This window comes from Anomalospiza imberbis, chromosome 4 (assembly GCF_031753505.1).
Source record: "Anomalospiza imberbis isolate Cuckoo-Finch-1a 21T00152 chromosome 4, ASM3175350v1, whole genome shotgun sequence".
Lineage (NCBI taxonomy): Eukaryota > Metazoa > Chordata > Aves > Passeriformes > Viduidae > Anomalospiza > Anomalospiza imberbis.
The window spans coordinates 12,142,575-12,163,664 of record NC_089684.1 but is presented as its reverse complement, the minus strand read 5'-3'; the positions used below and the strand labels follow the sequence as shown (position 1 = coordinate 12,163,664).

Sequence of the window (21,090 nt, the reverse complement as noted above, 5' to 3'; positions counted from 1 at the left end):
AAAGTGACTAAATTAATCTGCTAAAAAAATCAATCCTACATTCAGCCTCAAAACATTTATAAATATGAGTTGTCATGTCAGATGTTATATATATATATATCACACACATTATGTACAGTAATAAATGATAGATTATGATTTCCTGGAAAAAAATACTGATGAGGAATTTAAGTGGTATTGCAAATCAGGAGAATGAAGCTTAACTGGTTTGCAAAGTTTACAGAACTAAGAAGAGAATAAATTCCAGGTAACTTGTACGAGTCCCTGCTTGGTTGTTTTTTGTTTTTTTTTTTTTTTTTGTTTTGTTTTGTTCTGATAACATACATTTATCTATGAAAAAGGAACATGACAGTCAGTCTCAGCAATGCTTTGAAAATTGTGTTTTATCTTTACATGGTGTACTTTGTATCTTGAAGGAGGCCATGTAAAAAATTATTGCTAACAGCAGCCAGCTTCCAGTATCGTACTTACCTATACAGTTTGCATCTTCCTAAATCACTGCTTGAAGAAATAGCCAAGTGGAACAGGCTGAGTTACTTATTCCTGTAGCCAGACCTCACACCTCCTATTTATGTTTCCTGCATGAACTTTGAAGTACATGCAGACTTGCCTATGGACACGAAAGGGAAATGCAGAAACCACCAGGCCTCTTGCCTGTGTCGAAGCTGTGAGCTGCAGGTGACACAAACACACTCCTTCTGGTTCATGCGCTGTGGGTCATGCCACAGCACCATGTGGCCAGGCAGTTGAGTACACACCCTAATACAGAGCAAGATTTCGTGCTGCTAAACATCATTCTTCTCGAAACTTTTAAATTAAAACTGAGCACAAAAAATATTTGATTGGTAGATATGGCTATAGAAAAGTTGACATGAGAGCATACAGGAATTCCCAATTTCTACCGCTGTTGAAAATCAAGCCTGGCTGCCTTTTTTGTTGTTCTGACAACAGTAAAGAAATCATAAAAGTGCTTCTATACTGCTAAACAGGTTTAATCCAGTAATTGCATTTAGAAGTCATTAGGCGTCCTTTTATATATATATCTATATATGGAAATGCCTATTCTGTGGTAGAATGACCATTTCAGAAAGGAAAATAAAGCTGATAGCATCAAAACTCCCCGTGCAAGTCAGACCAACACATAAAATCCCTTTCCCCAGAAATTCTAGATTAACAATGATTTTTCATTGGGTGATCTCACTTTTTTTAGTTCCCTGATGATCTGTTGCATTAATTATGACTTTTGTTTGATAGAAAGAAGATCAAAAAAAGCAATAAAATTTAAGCAAGACATTTCCTTTTTATTAAGTTTTCATGTGTTTAACACAATTTAAAAACACACCCAAGCATTCAGCCAAAGATATCTTTCCCTTCCTCTTCAGCCCCTGATAAAACATCAGGACAAAACTTATTTTCTGTGGATTACGAAGAGCAGTGAGATGCAGGACCCAACTGAATAAATAAGAATATAGAGTAAATGCCTTATGCAACCTCATCTGTAAAAGGTATCAGAATTATTCAACAGGTGTTTCTGATTAGAAAAATCTGGAAGATTCTTCCATCTTAAAACATTTTTTTCTAAGGATTAATGTTCAGTGTAACATTATTTACCTATAAGATTCTCTTCCTGAAGGCCTCTTAACACTTTCTCTCTTAATTCTGCTTTTAGCTAGAGATCCTCCTCATGACCTTGGATACCAAAAGAGGTCAGCATGGAACATACTGCTACCTGTCCTGCCTTTTGTGTACCTGCATGACAGGAGAAATTATTCTTGTACTCACAATATTTTTTTCTGCATTAGCATTCTGGTCAGCTCACCCAACTCTAACAGATGGGGCAGAAATAGAGCAACTATGATTTAAATTAGTAAGATGTCAACTAGAAGGGAATTTAAGATAAAAGCCACTTTAAAGGTGTATATAAGGATAGACCTTGTGGGCCAAAATAATTGAAGATAATACCCCTGCATGTGGTTATTCCAGCGTAAGTTTATTGAAAGAAGCATCACTTTCCAGTGATGGGACAAAATATTTTTAATTTAGCATTTGTGGTTCATGCTGGCAAAGCTCACATTGTAAAATATTTGTATTTGAGGATACTAGAAGACAGTTTTATGTTTTTAATAAACTATACTAAGGAAAAGCAGAAACCCTCCAAACATCTGCTTATTTTACAGAATAAGCTGAGTTGGACGGGACCCACAAGGATCATTGAGTCCAGCTCCTCAGTCAGTTTCATATCATACTCTAAAAAGAAATAAATTTATCTGAAGTACAGTGAAAGAGAACTGAACATTTCAAAGGTGCATACACCACTACATTAACGTTGGAACAATATTATACAACTGCATAAGATTTTTTCCCTATCTTTTTCTTGATTTCCTTAACTATCATTAGCCTGTGACTGGAGTTCATCCTCTCTTCCCATTCCTCAGTTTTTTTCTCACTTCTTCCTATATAGCTTTTAGATTTTTTAAAAAGTTATGTCCCACTAGCATCTTATCCATTACATTTTTTATAATTAAGGACAAGGCTCGAAATTAAAAAAAATTGTATTGGAGTCAGCAATATAATTAAAAGCAGATAATTTTATTACATATCACTTATACCAACAGGATAGCACCGGAAAAATGTTATTATGTTCTAATGCTTTCAATAAATCCTGTCAAAGTTCAACATAACCACAGCTGAATATTTAAATACAGAGTATGAAGTCTGATATTCATGACAAGCTCTTCCTAGAAGATATGAATATATTATTTTGGTACACCACAACTAATAAACCCACTTCAAATAATAATATTTTATATAAGAAAAGCTTACATTTATTAAAACTCTCATAACCTATCTGTTAAACAGCATCAGATACTGGAGGAAAAAAGCACTGTGGATCATGGGGTCTAACTTTCTACTAAATAACTGTTTGATTTAATAATTTCTAAAACTGATTACATTTTATCTTGAAAGTAATTTATGTTTCTTTTCTCAGAGTTCAACTCTGAAGTAGTTTGTATTCTCATTTACAGTCCAAATATATTTGTTGTTGCTTTTACTAGTTTTTTAGTTCTTCCTCTTGTTTAGTATATACAACTTTAGTGTTGCAAATAGAGAAAAATCCCATTTCTTCTTAGCTCTCATTGGCCTTGTTTCACCAAGCCAAAGTCTTTCACAGCCACTAGTCACTGCAATATAGAAATGTCTGAAATCTAGGTAAAATATTAGTTTTGCTAAAATAAATAAAATAAATAAAAATGGCTCAAGTATTTCAGAGGTAAAACAGGCAAGTGTTCATAGAGATAGAAGCAGCTTTGTTTGATATAAAATGGAGCACTCCACCTCTTTCCAGAACTGCTACATCACAAAAAGATCATCAGGTCTATATACACATTACCAACTCTTTTAGAGATTATTGTGGTAAAATTCTTGGTTCATTTTAAAAGAACTTTTACTGAACTGTCCAAACTTAAAATTACCAGAAGTACTTTCTCTCAACTACTTGCTTCCTCTATTATAATACTGATAAAATAATACATCTTGAAGATGATATACTTGGGTAAAAGAGTCAGAAAAGCCTTGAAGTTCACATCTAGAGTTTAATATCTGCTAACATGCTTTGACATGTGAAGGCGTCAGCTGATACAAAACTAAAAATCAAAAAATCACCCAGTGACCTAGACCCAGAAAATTATTGCCCAAATCACATACTATATCTATTATCACTTGGACCACCAACTAGAATGCTGGTTTTACACATTTTTCACAGTTGTAACACAAAGCAATAAGCAGAAACTAAGGAATAATTAGTATAACTGAATTATAGTAATTTATCCTTGATGATTAAGTATCAGGACATTATGCCGAGGAGTGCAAAAACTGCTGCTCAGATGACTAAATTATGAAAGATGTTTTTCTCTTTCATTTTAACCACTTACTCAAAATCTATTTCCATACACCATAATGAAGTGAATTTTTATGCAGCTATTTCTGAACACTATCTAAAAAATTTGAAGTACCAGCTCATGCTCTTTTCCTGGTCAAAACAATTCCAAGGGAAATAATAAAAAATATAACCATCTTCCATGGCTTACATACTGGGCATTCAAAACATTTGCTCAAAAGGAATAACAGAAATGCTCCTCTTTCTGGTTATGTCTCTGGGGAGAATTTCAACTCTTATCTGCTTTCCAAGGCAAAACTATCGTTTGCCTGCTTATTAAGCACATAAGTAATGTGTACATTGAGGAAGACAGCTTTTGAAACCATGTGGAAATCAGAACAGCATACACTCACAGGCCTCACATACTGCATTATATAGAAATTGTTTATCTAATATGCCAAGAAATGCACATTTTTTTCCAATACCAGTGTGCTGTCTAAAGCAATAAAAGTCACTGGCAAATCACACATGTGAATAAACACACATGCACTCTTTGCCAGACTCCTGGCTGACATCTAGACCATGCATTTTACCTGTTCAGTGTGCAAGCTGCATCGCAAGAAGGTTTTCTTTTGTAATGGATTTCTGTAATATTGTGGTTAGTAGAAAACCTTCAGTGAACAGCATCTCACAGCTGAGACCTACCATGCACAAGCTGGGAAAAGGTTTCCCTTCCGAATGCAATCAGGACAGAGTAGAGCAGGAAAGACTAAAATAAAGGGGACTAAGCAGAAGTGAATGCTTTTGTACTTGATCACAAAGGCAGTGATCTTGGTGAGCCTTATCTGGCTCCACAAGAGCCAGGAGACAGATTCAAGGCGTAACACTCTCTGTCCCCCTCTCAGGCTGTAATACATTCCTGCTCACTGTGGTTACACAGACACAAAGCAGAGCCCAGGTGTTGCATCCCAGGTTTGGGTTCACATTATGGGTTTTTTCTTTGTTAGTTTTCCAGTTCTCTGTACCCTCGTGCATCCTCCGAGTTTTCCCCTACTCCTGTGGTTTCCGTGTCCGTCTCCCCGTTCTCGCCGTCCCACTCACCCCAAAGTCTCGTGTCCGCCCCTGCCGTGTTCCCATTGGTCGCTGTAGTACACGTCATCACCGCGATGTCTGTACCCATTGGGCGGGAGGGCTCCCCGTCCACCCTGTCCCTTCCCTATTTGATCCCACTCCTCGGCATGCTCGAGGTCATTTGCGTCCGTGCGAAGCTGGGAGCGGCTGCAGCCTTTCCATCGCAGCTCTCGCAGCCAATAAAGCATCCAGCCACCACACGGACGGATTTGGACGAATTCCCTGCCTCTTTGTTTCTTCCCTCGCGCCGACGGCAAAGCGCGGCCAACAGCCCACCCCGGAGCGCGACAGCAAGAGCACCCAGAAACTGCGGCGAGCCCCGGCCCCGACGAAAAGCTGAGACACCCAAGCCGGGCATTCGGGAGCTGATCGGGGCAGACAAAGTAAAGAGCAGTCGCGCCCAGGTTAGGGCAGGATACAGAATCCCAGAATATCCTGAGTTGGAAGGGACCCATAAGAATCACCGAAGGCCAACTCCCGGCTCTGGGGAACATGGGGAAGGGACTAAAGGTATTTTGATAAACCTAGGAACACCGACTCTCATGTCACAACAAAAGGTATAAAAGAAAGAAAGAAAGTACAACTGCAATGTTCCTGTGAAAGTCTGCATTCTGAAGTCTCTTCCAGAAAGTGTTCTAAAGAATTTTATATGGAAATGTGGGGAGGGGGAAGCAACATGAGTCCTATTCCTAGAAACTATCAGTTTCCTAATAGATAGATGGATCAGATGAAATTTGTTATTTGGGACACCAGACTTACCATTTTATTAACAGGAGAAACTGTTGGAGGAAAGCAGATAACTGAAAATAAAACAAAATAATAAAGACCCAGGTTTCATTGTGTACAAGAATAAATTCTGTACAAAAGATTGAGTCAAAACCAATTTTCAGTCAGCAACACCGATGTGGTTCATTTAGAGACTTTAAAATTTAAGTAGAGATGGATTAATTAACATTCCTGTTCAGAATTAATTCTAGGCTGGATTTCTTCCAGACTCTTGCACTGAAGATGCCTTTGCATGAGCTAACCTGACACATGCAGAAATTCATTGGAAGAACCTTGCATTTTTAGCAAGCTAGAACTATGGTTCAGGTTGTCAGCCTGTTCAACTTTGCAGTTCAGCTTTATGGAACATTTCCTGAAATAATCTCAGGAATTAGACAAATTCTCAAGCCAGCAGTGCTTTGAAGGTATAAAATATACTGTTTAAAACCACAAGTCTTTCCAGCTCTAGGAGTTCTTTCCTTACCCTAGAAGTAAGGAAAACTGTATTGTTCTCATGAGTTCTGTCTGCACCCTCAGGGTTTTCAAATATGCTTCAGCAGAGAAGATCAGGGAAATATAATTTATCACTGCGTAATATCAGCTTGTCTCTTTATCAGTACGGAATTTAGGATAGTCAGAATGAAATTAAAATCTGCAAGCTAAAATCTGAAGTTGCTTATTTTATTTACTTTTCTTTACAAAATTAGTCTTTCCCTCCCAAAATTTTGTATAGGGATTTGTTAATTTTAGTGTAATAATATCTTCCTATGCTAGTTCCAGAAAAGCCACTTATAAGTAATTTTCTTTCAGACTTGATTTTTTAGGTTATTTTCAAAATTATTAGTGTATTAGACTTCAAATCATGATATTATTTCCAAGTCATAAGAAGATGCTCTATTTATTACCTTTGGCCTCTGGTCTTTCATCTGCTAACAGTACAAGGTGCACAAGTGTTCTTCAGAAATAGAATGCCTGTTAGCAAAAATACCTGTGGGACTATGGTATTGTTTGTGCTCTGCATATGATGTATTAATTTTGTGTTCTATCACACAAAATTAATATAGAAATAGAATAAATAGACTTTAAACATGTATATTAAATGTCACTTGATTTTTTAACTCTGCATATTCTGATTCACAAGTGAAAATTAATGGTGGTGTTATTGTAGAATGGGGGTCAAATATGCTTTTCCCCTTTGTGTCATCTATTTAGACCCTAAATGGTCTGAGGAAAAGATTTAAGTGTGTATGTAGCATCTATATTATTGAAACTTTTAGATATATTATATTTGACCACATCTGGACTCAAAAGAGATTTTGGAAATAATACCCTATTATTTTTTGAAATATCCTACTCTTGATTACATCCTGCTTAGGAAAAAAAGTGTCAGTAAGACAAAATTACCTTACTCTTGTAAAAGCACAGCCATGTAGGCACCTGACATTTTTAACTTGTGAACAGCATACTGACGGTCCTGGCAGAACACTATGGTTTGGTTTGGTTAGGTATATTAATGATTGATTGGAAGAAAGTGGATTATTTAATAGCTGGAGAAACTCCAAAAAGCACCATGAAGGCACTATAAACTTCCACTACATCTGCCTTGGTCAGAAGGACTATGCTGAAATCTTTTAATATATCCTGTCCTAAATGCCACCAGTGACTGAAATATGAAAAAAACCTAAATAGAAAGAGACAACCAGAGAGGATGCCACTAATTGCTTCTTTGAATGCAGTGCGGTTTTTCGGTGAGGAAGGAACTTTATTATAAGAATACAGGAAAGCCCAGGGGAGAAGGGTGACCAAACAGATTTTTAACTCCCCAAGAATAACGAACAGCTCCAGGGATCTGCTAGATTGGACTCTGAAAGGGGAAGTTGCATTCAGGTGCCTTTCTCTTCCAGTTGTATTCTGCACAGACCACCAAGTCTCATGTGCTAGGTGTAAAGTTATTATACATGATAAGAAGTTCTTTGCAAGTTTTGTTTCTAGCTGTAGCTTTCAGGCATCTCCAAAATAGAGACTGGACAGCCCTGGTATACTAAGATATCAATATGGCTGGATGCCCTGACATACTTAGATATCAACAGACCTAATGTCTTGACTTTGGAAACAGACATGGAGGGATATTATGTGAGAACTTTGCCCTTCAAGAAGTTTTAGGAATTTTTAAATGGGATTAGAAAGGACATTACCATGTTAAATGGTTATAATATTTCATATTTCTTTATGTGTTTGCAGGGACATAGTGACACAATATTTTCTTCTAAACAACAGACACGTTCATTCTCATAAAATGCAGTATATATTTTGCTGTCTTAAATAAGAAATTTTGAAGTACAGAAATTTACGTAACAGGAGAAACATATAGCACTAATGAAACCAATTTAAAAAAAAATTGTACATCCCCAAATCTAGAAACAAAAAAAACCCACAAAAACCTACTACTGAACATATACTCATTCAATTGCTTCCTGTCTATAGATGGACTGCCTACCTGCAGTAGCCTGTCAAATTATTACATGTAAATATTGGCTATTTATAAAATTGAGTAAATACTGCACAAATAGCATGTTTAATATCTGAACCCAGTATTTTTTCACAATTAGCTATATCCAATTCGAGTAACTGACCACAGTACTGAAACATGACCCACTGAAAAATTATTGTTCAAATGGGAAACAATGTAGGTATTTGTTGAATACCTCTTTTTTGAAAAGAAAAAGAAGAAAATGTAGGACAAACTGAATGTCTCACATGTAACCATTTTGTAAAACTTGATTTGTTTTATTTTAGCAAAAAGAAAATAAACACCCCAAAACATACCACCAAACTTTGTTCAAATTTAGAACCAGTAATAAATTAATACTTAGTACAACATTCCAAATAATGGTACCATGATAAAAATCTAAGTCAAACATTTATGACAGCACAATGTTGATATGTAACTTAAAGTCAGTAATATACACAAAACAGAATTTTCCACAGAGATTGTAATCTTCTACCTGTTGATGAAAAAGAACCTTGCAAAAACTATTCTTAGCCATCCAAATCAACTCTTGGTTCTATCACTTAAAAAAATAGTAAAATATCGTGCAATCTAAATTGTGCCTTAAATTTTATGTACCTCCTAAAATATGTGTAGATTCTGTACAATGCCAAAAGAGAGAACTTCCAAATTTGAGTGTCAAAAGATCCCTAAGATTCTGGAAGTTTTAGCCTCACATATTAAAATCTTGGATCTTAAGTCTAAATATAGTCGTTGTTACCATAAAGTAAAAATTTGCAAACAAACTAGCGACATAAATATGACTGCATTACATCCATATACACATCACAGTCCAAATGCCTGTTTCAAGTAGAGACTGTAGGTCTTATTAAAACCACCTGTATGCTTAAGGAAAAAAGCTTGAAACACTGACTTGTTATTTATGCAGGACATAATACTTCACAGCTCTACAGTTGCTTCCTTTATCATTGCCAAATTTCAAAATAAGCATTCAGCAAGAAAAAGGACCCTACATGATATTTCAGTAGTTTACCTTCAGCACAGCAATGCACTAACCTACATAATTAGATACATGTTTTTTCAATTATACAATAAATTCTTACTTAAGGGCTGCAAAATTTGTATTTCTATTGTTTTCACTACTGCATGAGAAACAGATCACATGCCAGTTATGGGCACCAACCAGAATGTAAATTGGAAATGTACAGGTATAAATGCCATTTTTTTTCATTATCAATAAAGAGTGGCATTATTGTATTACCAGCGTACCTCAGAAACATTTTTTCCTCAATGTTAAGAAAAGTATTCCCATATAAGACAGAACTATCTTTAATTCATTCTGTTTTACAGAATAATTCACATTTTCTTAGCATGAAAAAAATCATACAATGAAATGGCATTTCCAATTAAGTGAAGTTAATGGATATCTTGAAAAAAAAAAGTAATGCTACAAATTGAAACAAACAAAACATAAAAAATCTCAAATATTTAAAAAGCTAAAAATAAAATAAGTAAGGTAAGAAGCCAGTGGTGGCCAAGTTCTGTGAAACATACTCTGGAAGAATTCATAGTTTGCCCTTCTTATTAATAAAAGCTAGAGTTTTATGGCTTACAAAATCCAATTTGACTCCCCTCACAGCAGGACTTTACTTTTGGAACTATTAATGCACACTTCAACTGCTCTTCTAAAAAAAACATTTGATTATTACATTTTAAAATGGAACTACTTTTCACACCAAAAGAAATCTATTTAAATATTGGAGGGGGTTAAAGACAAATTATGCCCCTACTGTTTCCACTTCATTAGTACTCCTGAGTCTTTTCCAATTTCAAGTATAACCTTAAAAATTCTTTTTTACTTACAAGCTTCTTTTCCATCTGTTTTTCAGTACCAGTACATACAGTGACATCAACTAGCAAAGATGGGTCACACATAATTTAAGCTCCTTTATTTTATTTATTTTAATTTGATGGCATTTACAAATTAAAGCATTGTGAATGATAGCTGTCCTGCCAAATGATATTGAAAGTCTGAAGTGAACATTTTGTATTAGTACTAAGCCATAAATAGGAAACCAACTCCAGAAAAGCCCAAAGTTATAGTTTTGTACACATGTCTATTTAAAGCACACAAGAATAAGGCAGGTCCTAGCAATGGAAAAACAAAAGAGCAGAAAAGGATCAAAGAAAACATCAAATAAGACAAGCAGAAATCACTTACTACTTCTTTCAGGCCTTTGAACCATCCTAGTCTTCTTATTCTGAATTCCACTTTCATGAAGTGCCTTAAACCAGTCTCTCAATCTGTTTGCAACTTCCCTGAATTCCAGGTCACTGCACACTGAAAAGCAAAATGCAGAGTTCTTTAATGTTTTTCTCCAGAGTGCTAAATAGAACTTTTCAAATTATGCTAAAAAAAATTCCCCAACCCCCACCAAACCCAAACCCCATATAATAATACAAACAGTTATGTTCCACAACTTTTAACATTTATTTAATTCAGCTGCATTGCTTAGGTATGCCTTCAGAACCCAATGGAGGTCGTGAGAAATAAATACCTGCAGTATAAAGGAATTATAAAATTACAGATGACAAGGAATAGAAAACCTCCTTTGCAAACTACTATACACAGTTGTAGCACAGGTATTTTCACACCTTACTGCAGATGAGGCTGAGACACCCATGACAGCCTTTTGTCTGTTCATTTCCATGTTCATTAAGGCAATACTAATCCAAGACCTATCAGAAGAGGTCAGAGGTGAAATTTAGGCAGATAATCATGAACACCCAACCTACTTTCCTATGCTGAGGCATGAAAAGAGGGAATAGCATTGGCAGCAGAAGTGTTTCAACAATGTGCTGGAAGTTTGGAATACTTGGAATGGAGTTTCACAAGCCAGACCTGTGAGCACATAATGGCTAACAGGCAACTGTACAGCCACTTAGTGATGGAAAGGATGTGTTCTTTGACCAGAAATAGCAAAGGCAGAAAAAGCACACCAGACCAAAGAGAGCATCTGTAGTGCCAAGAGCAGCAGATTAGTAGAAGACTGGCTGAAGTGCTGTCAAGTACTGGCAGTTCGTACAGAAGGCAACAGAAGGAGGTATCAGAGAGAGATGTGCATTCAAGAGGCTTATTCACTGAGAAGACAAAGAAAGGGAGTGCTTGAAGCAAGCAGATATCCCTCCCACAACTCCATCTTCCCATTTGTTTGGGAAAAGCTAAGAGAAGACAAAAGAAATAGCACTATCTGGAAGATGACAAGCGCAGAAAAGACACCAAATGTATCCCTGTTCAGGTAACAAAATATCTTCAACTGCCATTCTCAATAGCTATAATTTCCAAACTGGGATCATTTTCCAGGTCTACCAGTAACTGAATGAGCTACAACCTGAAAGCTCGTACCTAAGCTGGCAGAGCTTCAGAGCAACATTCTTGAAAATAAATCTCCAGTTTGCTTACTTCTCCTTTATTGTGTAGCAATCCAACACATTTAGTGACATAGCTTTTTTAGCACTTCATTAAATTAAACAACACTGTGAAACACCTATTTGTCTTTTGGAATAAGATAGAAACATGTCATTATGTCAACAACAATCAATGCCTGTACAACTGCATGCATCTAAGCACGGGATTATTTATCCTTTACTGAAGTTCCTCTTGATACTTGGATTCTATCCATGAAAGACTAAAGTAGAATTCATCCATCCATACATTTGCATATGTTATGGACTGACATTTTTATAAATGTTGTATTTGTGCTTCTCTATTGTGTAACAGAACTATTTCTTTTCTGATAATTTACAGGGAACTGGGGAAAAAATAATGATAAATAGGCACGTGTACTAAAAAATGTATACAACAACCAGACGAAAATGTTCTCCTGATCCAAGACCAGATATTTTAATTCAAACATGTGGGATTTCTATATTTGCTATAATGACACCTTCCTGTATCAACTCTTGCAATCAGCTGACAGGTCAGCACAAAGAGTCAGCTGTTAACTTGGGACACTCTGCTCCTCTTTAATTTCTCCTTCAGTTACAGCTGTATATTGGGTTTGTATGGCCAGGTTTTGGTAGCAGGAGGCTAAAGGGGTGGCTTCTGTGAGAAGCTGCCAGAAGCTTCCTCCAGGTCCAGCAGAGCCAATGGCAGCCAGCTCCAGGACAGACCCACCGCTGCCCAGGGCCGAGCCAATCAGGAATGAGAGAATATATTTATGTTCAACTTCCTGTTCTGTGACAGAGATGATCGACCTGAAAATCCATTCACCAGAATGCTTCTTGCCATTGAAACATGATGAAAAGTTATAGTAATTAGTTGATACATACTAAAACCTGTTTAGAAACTTTTCATCCCGGTGATGAGCTTGTAAAGATACAGAGTAGTGAAATTATTGTGCAAATTTGTCTGTACTGATTTAAAATAGGTCAAGATGAGGTAATTCAGATCTATTCAGACTATTATTTAACCTGATAGACTGGGAGATGAATCTTTAATGGTGAAAGACAGACAGTAAAGGTTGTAGAAGGTTAGACAGTAATCAAAAAATGCATATTAAATCATATGAATCCACTCAAAAACCTGCCAAGAAGTACTTCTGGTTTTGTATAATCCCAATGCAAAGCAATCCTGCTATTACAATCAATTTTAGTAGCCATTAACAGAATTAGTACAAGGCAATGCAAAGTCACTAGCTCAACGGTTACTGGAGTCTACTGTCATTTCAAGCAATGAGACTGTCTTCTAAAATTAACAGCTATGGCTATGCAAAAAAATGAAGGTATCAGAGAATTTATAGGTACTTAATCCAGATATAACTTTATGATAAATATTATTTAAATGTTAGGTGGAACCAACTATTCAATCTGTTTTCACATACAGTAAATGTTATGATTTGTGTTGGCATTTGAATATACTTTACAGATTGGAAGCAAAACATTTGAAAATGCTGTATCAGCCCGAGTTCTTTAAGTGCCTTTACACTCAAGCTAATTAATGAAGTAAAAACAGTGTTACTGAAAGCTGTAAAGACATGCAGAACGTGTTTTAGCATTAGCACAATGTACTGAAATCCCTAACAAATTTAAACTAGTCTTAGCATCCTGACATAAGAGAAAATAAGTTGTTTTAACAGTGCTTCTTTTTTATGTAAACACAGACACAAAAAAAATTATCTCTAACTTAGTAAGTTTTGAATGCACATAATAAGCACACTGCAATACTGTTATATCAAAGAGTAGCTTTTGTTAAGTGAAGGATCAAAAAAATTATTTAGGAAAAAAAAAGAAATGAGAAACACACCACAAATGATGCAGATGATCTTCCTCAGCACACACAATCTCATTCAATTGTGCAGAACTATATTCATAAATTCATGTATACAATAAAATAACCAGGAAGTAAATATAAAGAGAGCATATAGAAAACTTGAAGAACAGGGTACACATCAACCATGTTTTAGAGTCAACTAGTAATTACCCCATGTGAGATGGGCAACTGATCAGTCTGTGTGTGCTGAAGCAAGACTTCTTGCTATTCAAACTTTTTCAACATATTAGAATCACTGCATATGACTTACAAAAGCATTGCAATCAAAGAACAATATGATGTTGTTCAATAATTTTTGTTTAAAGGGACCTCCAGAAGTAGTTCAGACTTACTCTCTGTTAAAAGTAGGTCTAATTACATCAGGCTGCTCAGGGCAGTGTCAAGTCTTTCATGTCCTGTGACCATCAGACAACTCATGTGAGGGTTCCTCAGTGCTTGAGAGACAACCCCTCTTTGAAAGGAATTACTATCAACTGCTTTGTAGCTCTATACTGTTCTCCCTGAAAAATACAAGAGTATTTCCTCATGCTGTAACTTGAGGATTGCATCCATCTGTCCAGGCTTGCTCGAGACCCAGAAACCTGGTTAGAGCAGCAATTCTGAATCAGCTGTGAGCAGGGTTATTAGGAGCTGTCCACAGCTGATGCTCGTGTAGCCCAATGCCCTTTGACAGCATTACCTACCAGTCATATAATATCATATGGCTGCAAAAAAAATGTTGAGCATCTGTTCCAGCACAGGCATTTAAATGTTCTTCTGAAAATACAGTAACCCTGAAACTGCCATCAGAACTCAGTGCTGCCTTTGAAGACAACATCTACTACAGTAAGCTGGAACATTATAGCACACGTAACTACCCAGTGACAGTGCTCTGCAAGGCTGCCATTCTGCAGAGGCTTGTGAATTTAGCCCTGAGGAACTGATTACTCGGACTGAAAATTCCTGGCTCCAGAATATGGGCTAGTACCCATGTGGCTAACTCTAAATGTCTAAGAATTGTATGCAAGTGACTTACAATTCCTGTAATATAGAGCAGCACTTCTAGCTCTGCATCATCTGTCACAAATGGGAAGAGTAACATATGGCAAAAAGAAATGTGCTAGAAAAACCCAATAAATTTGGCAGAAGGACAAAAATCCCTCCAAACCTGTAACTAAAGGATGGGATAGTCATTTCAGTCACCTTTTTACCATCCAGGATGTACCATTAGAACTTGTTTGGTTTTTTTAAAAAAGCTCTAAACTGAAAAAATTCATGCATATATTTCTATAAGCTGATATTTATCAGCCATCTGTTACCTCTAGGGTAGGGCTAGTGATTTTAAGAAGATAATACCTTGAAATTAACTAATAAAAGCATTCTGATTTCCTTAGTATTTAACTAAACATAATGAATTTGCTACTTTGGTTAGTCTATGTTATGAGATAATTAATACAAATGCTGCAGATACCATATCAGGGACCTGCAGCTGCTTATTCTTACTGCCTCAAATTAATGTTCCATACAGACATTCTGCATATGATTAATGCTTCATAAAATGCAAAATTATTTCAATAAACTACATTTTCATAAAATAAATCTGATTTTTTTTGTGTCCACACAGTTTTTAAAGACTTCACATTTAAATATAATAATAACTTCTGAATGCAGGAAAAATAGTAGTAACCACAACACACACAATTTATGTGCCAAGTTACTGTCTTCATCTTAAAATATGTGGACTTACAAAGACATTGCAATCAAGTAAGACAATACTGATTCTTTAGTCTCTCAGAAGTCTCTCACAGACCTATTGTGGAATTTGCTAATTTATTTTCTGAAGGACAATCAATGTAGATGGCTTCCTTTGCTAATTGCTGCTAACCTTTACTATTGCCTATCATTTCTCATCGTGGTCTGTTATTCCAAACTATTAATTTCTGAGGATGAAAATGACATTATTAATCTGTAAATTGCAGAGTTATGAACACAGACAGCAAAAGAAGATAGCAAAGAGATGTTCCACTGTAATATGCTATATTCCAAGATAATTTTCAAATATTTCTGTATATTCAATTGAAACTGGTATTTCATGTAATTAAAGATATGGGAAGTATCAAATAGGGACAGACCAAAAATTGTGTTAGTGGTGAAAGCTTTTAAAGAAACCATAACACAAAGGTATGGTAGTTTTCAAAATTCAGATTTAAGGATTCCTGAAAGCACTACACAGCTCTGGGACATAGTCTGGACATTTTCTTCCCTTCAAGATCATGACTGACAGAGAGACCTGCAAAGACTTCTTGCATTTGACACATAATCCCTTGAAACATAGTAGACAAAGGCAAAAAAGATCACTGAATCATGCTCTTTTTAAAGAAAATTTAAAAATATGTATATATTATTTTACCATTTCAAATTAGGTATTTTCTGGAATCAGAAATGTTCCATCCTGATAAAAGACTTTAAAAGTGTATTACATCAGGTAGCCATGCACAGAACCTAGAAGGGACTGACAGACCTTTCTTTCTTTTGTGAGAGAAAATTATTGCTTCTCATTATGACTACCTACTGGTTTGCACCTTTTCTCTGTCATGGAAGGGCAGGAGAATTGAACAGTGGGCTGAAGAATCACCCTTTAACAGAAATTAACTACAATCTGTCTGCATGTGTCTGGCATAAAGAAATCTTACATCATATTGGATCCCACTGAAGTCTAACAGATCCGAGGCTGCATTGCAGAAATTTTTTTTTCATATTTTGATTGTGATCTGACGCTTTAAACCACTTTGTATTTACTCTAACCATTTGCTTGTGTTTTTCTTGAATGTTTAATCACTAACATTGCTGTCAATCACATAAAATTGTTCATTAAAGAGAACAGATGCCTGTAGACCTTTCAGAGAGGACTGAGAGAGAAGAACTATTCCAATTTAGTTAATTATTTGTATCTTCCCTAAAGTAAGGCCAACAGAGGTAGACAAACTCTTTCTCTACTTTTGAGGAAACCTATGACAGTTAATCCATTATATAGTAATGTAACAGCAGGACTCAATTCCCCTGGCCCAGAATTGACAGGCAGCGAGATGCAAAATCTACTACACTACCACCACCTCAGTGAAATCAAAATGCTGGTTAAGTAAATGTAATCTGCAGCTGTGTCTCCACACAAATTCAATAATCAAGAGTGCAAGGAGAAATGCAGAAACTAATGAGTTTTAAAAAAACATGGTTAGGGCACAAATACCCAAAATGTTTACAAATGCATATATGAAATATGTTAGCAAAGTGCAAATATGTTCTGTTAGTCTATGCATTCACCACTAAATGGATTGTTCATGAATGTCTGATGTAGATCAGGAAATTTTTACGAGCTGTATATGAATATTCATACAGATAGGAATTTATTTAGCCTTGGTAATTTCTAATGTGGTTATTCCTGTATGTATTTTAAACCCAAAAATCTTGCATTATCAACAATGATCCTCATATGTGTTACAGAGAACTTCTAACACAGAGTGTGACATAAACCAACATCAGATCCAAAGCAGACACCATGAAGGGTCAGTCTTGGTATCATGACAGGTTTCAGAAAATTCTTTTCCAGCCACACTCTTTCTGCTGGCTACCTGCATGCAGTGCTGCCCATGTTGACTTCACAAGTACGGAAGTTTTCAAAAGGAGATGCTTACAGAAAGCACAAACCAGCACCATGTGTTTGTGCATGGAAAACAGGACAAAGCCCTCTTAAAATCCTTACCCTATTGAAATCCGTAGTAAAATTATTGCTGACTTCAGTACAACCAGAATTTCACCCTCAATTTGCTGCTGTCTAGACCAGCTACTTGCTTCTTTGAAGAGGAAAGGAATGCTAACACTGATCAACACAGTGATGATTTTTAAACAATTCTGTTGACATTTTTCACAATTCAAAATTACATTTAATAAATTTGCAATCTATTAAAAGAAAAATATAACCCTTTTGTTTAAAGAAATATGACATCATATTTTGAAACAAATCTACACAAGAAAATGTGTTGCATTTTAGACAAAATCTATATAATTAGAATGTACATTGTTCTTCCACACGGTGATTAAGAACCTTTCAAGGCAAAAAGAGTATGGGCAATTAGAGATGCCAGGTAGTAATCTATTCAGTTATAATTTCACTTGTTAATCATAAGCCATGAAAGGCATTTATACTAACTGGCTGTGCTGATTATCAGCACTGTTGCCTACAGCTGAAAAGAACTGCCAAGTATCATGAACTGTGAGCCTCTTTACCACTGCATCTGAGACTTCCAAACTACTGTCCTAATAATGGCATCACCGTTTTGCACTTTTTACAAAATCTGTAGAAGTCCTTAAACTATCAGTGACATCAGCAAGTGTCTGAAAATAATGCATCAGGTACCTGAGACTTAAAAGTGAAAAAACAAAACCAGTATTACAATTATTTTAAGAAATAATGAAATACCTACTGATAATGGTTTTGAAGACACCCTAGTAAAAACAGTAAGAAACATTTATAGTGCAAAATGATGTCTATTTCTCACATAGATTCTTCTGTTCTCTGTTAAAAGACTTTTAACATCATTTTCTAGCTGCTATTCCTTTTGCTACTGAAATTCAATTTCATGCATGTTTCGCTTCTGCCTTTTTTGGGCCGTGCTCTTAGAAGTATTTTGTATTTCTTTAAACACATCAATAACTACCGCGAAACATATCACAGTGATACCTGAATTTTAATGGTCACACAGAAGTTCCTCATTTCTTCAACAATGATCATCATTAAATCAACACAGCACTAGAGAGTCCTGCCAGATTATTCTATTCTACAGGGCCAGTCGCATCACTAGGCTATTTAGGTAGTTTTAAAAGATACAGGCCCTGACAGCCACCTGTGAATTCACTGTGGTCAAACTCCAGGTTTTGTTACTACTGCACTGAGCTCAGAAAGTTGTTGATTTCCTGTCTGCATGGTTCATTGCCTCACTTTCAAAATGTTGACATTGCTCCTCAATGACTTTCAGACAACAGCAAATTCACATTTAGCAAGGTGAAGCTGAGGCACAGCAAATGTGTGCAGAGATTACTGGACTCAACAGCAAGCACCACCACCAAAAAAATTACCTTGCAGTGTAACGGCTCCAAGTTTAAGAGTTTCTCCACGGCTCTAATTTAATTAAACAAACAGAAACCTTGTTTCCATTTAGTGGGAGTTTTGTCACTGATTTCAGTACCAGTTTTGCATTCAACAAAGATGAAAAACCCTTATTGCTACTGCATAAAACCTCAAAACTTCCTCCTGGTTTTACAGTTGTAATTTGAAGGCTATTGCTTGGATACCTGAACAGACTTGGGATCTTATTCACTTCCTGCTGTCTGCATATATTAATTTATTAACTGAAAGGACATCATCAACACATTTCTACTTTAAGAACCAACACTGCTATTATTTCTTAATATGCAATCAACTTACAGAGAAAAACCACTAGTTTGTTTTCATTTTATACTGAATTCCTGTTTTAGAAAAAAAACAGTTTCTAAAGCTTCTAGGGCTGCTCACAGATCAGTCAGAGTTGGTAAATATGATGAAAAATAAACATAATCTTGTAACATCCAAAATAACATAATCCTATAACATACTGTACATGGCAGAAAGTGTCTTTTTTATAATTTATAATGACACCTGGAAGTCTAATAGGACTGCAGGTACTGCATAATTTTACAAGGTCATTAAATGTATAGAATAATTATATTGTGGGGCTGATACTGTTCAACATCTTTGTCGGTGACGCAAGCACTGGAATCAAGTGCACCTTCAGCAAGTTTGCTGACAACACCAGGCAGTGAGCTGCAGTCAAGACGCTGGAGGTAAGGGATGGCAGCCACAGGGACCTTGACACACCTGACAGGTGGCCCCAGGCAAACCTCATGAAGTTCCACAAGGCCAAGTGCAAGGTCTTGTGTCACGGCAGTCCCAGGCACACCTACAAGCTGAGCGGAGAAGGGACTTAAAGGAGGGCTGCAGAGAAGGAATTCAGAGATGGTTGATGGAAAACTTAGCATGAGCCATCAGCGTGCAGTCTCAGCCCAGAAAGCCAAGGGAATCTTGGGCTTCACTAAAAGGAGCATGGCCAGCAACTTGAAGATTATTCTCCCTCTCTACTCTGATCTTGTGAGATCCTACCTGACTACCACATCCAGCTCCAGTGTCCCAACATGAGAAGGACATGGAGCTATTGGAGCAAGTCTAGACGAGGGCCACGAGGTCAAAACAAGGACTGGAGCAGCTCTCCTATGATGATGGCTGACAGAGTTGGGGCTGTTCAGGCCCTGGAGAAGAGATAGTTGTATGGAGACCTCATAGGAACCTTCCAGTATCTCAAGAGAGCTTACAGGGAAGCTTTTCATCAGGACCTGTAGTAACGGGAGAACAAGTAATGGGCACAAACTAAAAGAGGGGAAATGTAGGTTAGACCTTAGGAAGAAATTATTTTCTGTGAGGGTGATGAGATACTGGAACTGGTTGCCCTGGGAGGTTGTGGATGCTCCAACCCTGAAGGATTCAAGGTCAAGTTGGATAAGGCCTTGAGCATCCTGCTCTCTTGTAGCCTCCTTCTGATACTGGAAGGATGCTATAAGCTCTCCCCAGAGTCTTCACTTCTCCAGGCTGAACAACTGCAGGTCTCAACCCTTCTGAACATTTTTGTGGCCCTCCTCTGGACTCACTCCAGCAGGTCCATGTCCTTTTTATGCTGGGGGTCCCAGAGCTGATGGCCATGACTAAGTAAATTTTTGCAGTACATGATGCAGTATGGACAGCAGCTGCCACTATGGTAATGTACTTTAATGTTCCATATAAAAAAACTTCAGTACAACTTCAACTAGTATTTTGAAATCAGCCAGTAACTTGAGCTGTGAAAAAATTTCTGAAAACCAAAAAATTACATTGAACCCTAACGTTTCCAAGTTGATAAGGGAAGTTACAATAAGAACAGACTTCCCACCAAACCTAAAGGCATTGAATTTGCAATTTAAAATGGTATCAAAACTGTTGTTTAAGCCTTAGAACACAGAAATAAACCAAAAACTCATTAAAGCTTCAAACTGCAAAAAAATGACTTTCTCATACAGGCTGAGAAGAACAAAATATATAAAATCATAGAAAATAATTTGTTTTTATTATCTTCCAGATACTAGAAATTAAATTTGTGAATTTTGTTGTTTGTGCCTCAAGGTATGTTATCTATTAAAAAAGTAAGTGGGCAGACTCCTAAATAGAATCATAACTTAGCAAACATATTAAAACAATTCCTACTCACTTGGAATAGTATTTCACTTGGAAGGGACCTACAATAGTCCAGCTGCCTGACCAGTTCAGGGCTGACCATAACCTAACATGTTATTAAAGGCATTGTCCAAAATGCCTCTTAAACACCAGCAGAATCATCGACCACATCTCTAGGAAGGTTGTCCCAGTGTTTGACCACC

At 36.5% G+C, this 21,090-nt stretch overlaps 1 protein-coding gene across 5 annotated transcripts in view; it reads right to left on the bottom strand.

Annotated features, from left to right (window-relative positions):
• The window catches only part of SPOCK3 (SPARC (osteonectin), cwcv and kazal like domains proteoglycan 3), a 167,754-nt gene that overhangs the window by 11,135 nt on the left and 135,529 nt on the right, over positions 1 to 21,090 (bottom strand). For all 5 annotated transcript variants that reach the window (XM_068187120.1, XM_068187122.1, XM_068187124.1 and 2 more), the window contains one exon: positions 10,504 to 10,623. In XM_068187120.1, the coding sequence (XP_068043221.1) occupies positions 10,504 to 10,623 (120 nt within the window). The remainder of the gene's footprint in view (positions 1 to 10,503; positions 10,624 to 21,090) is intronic.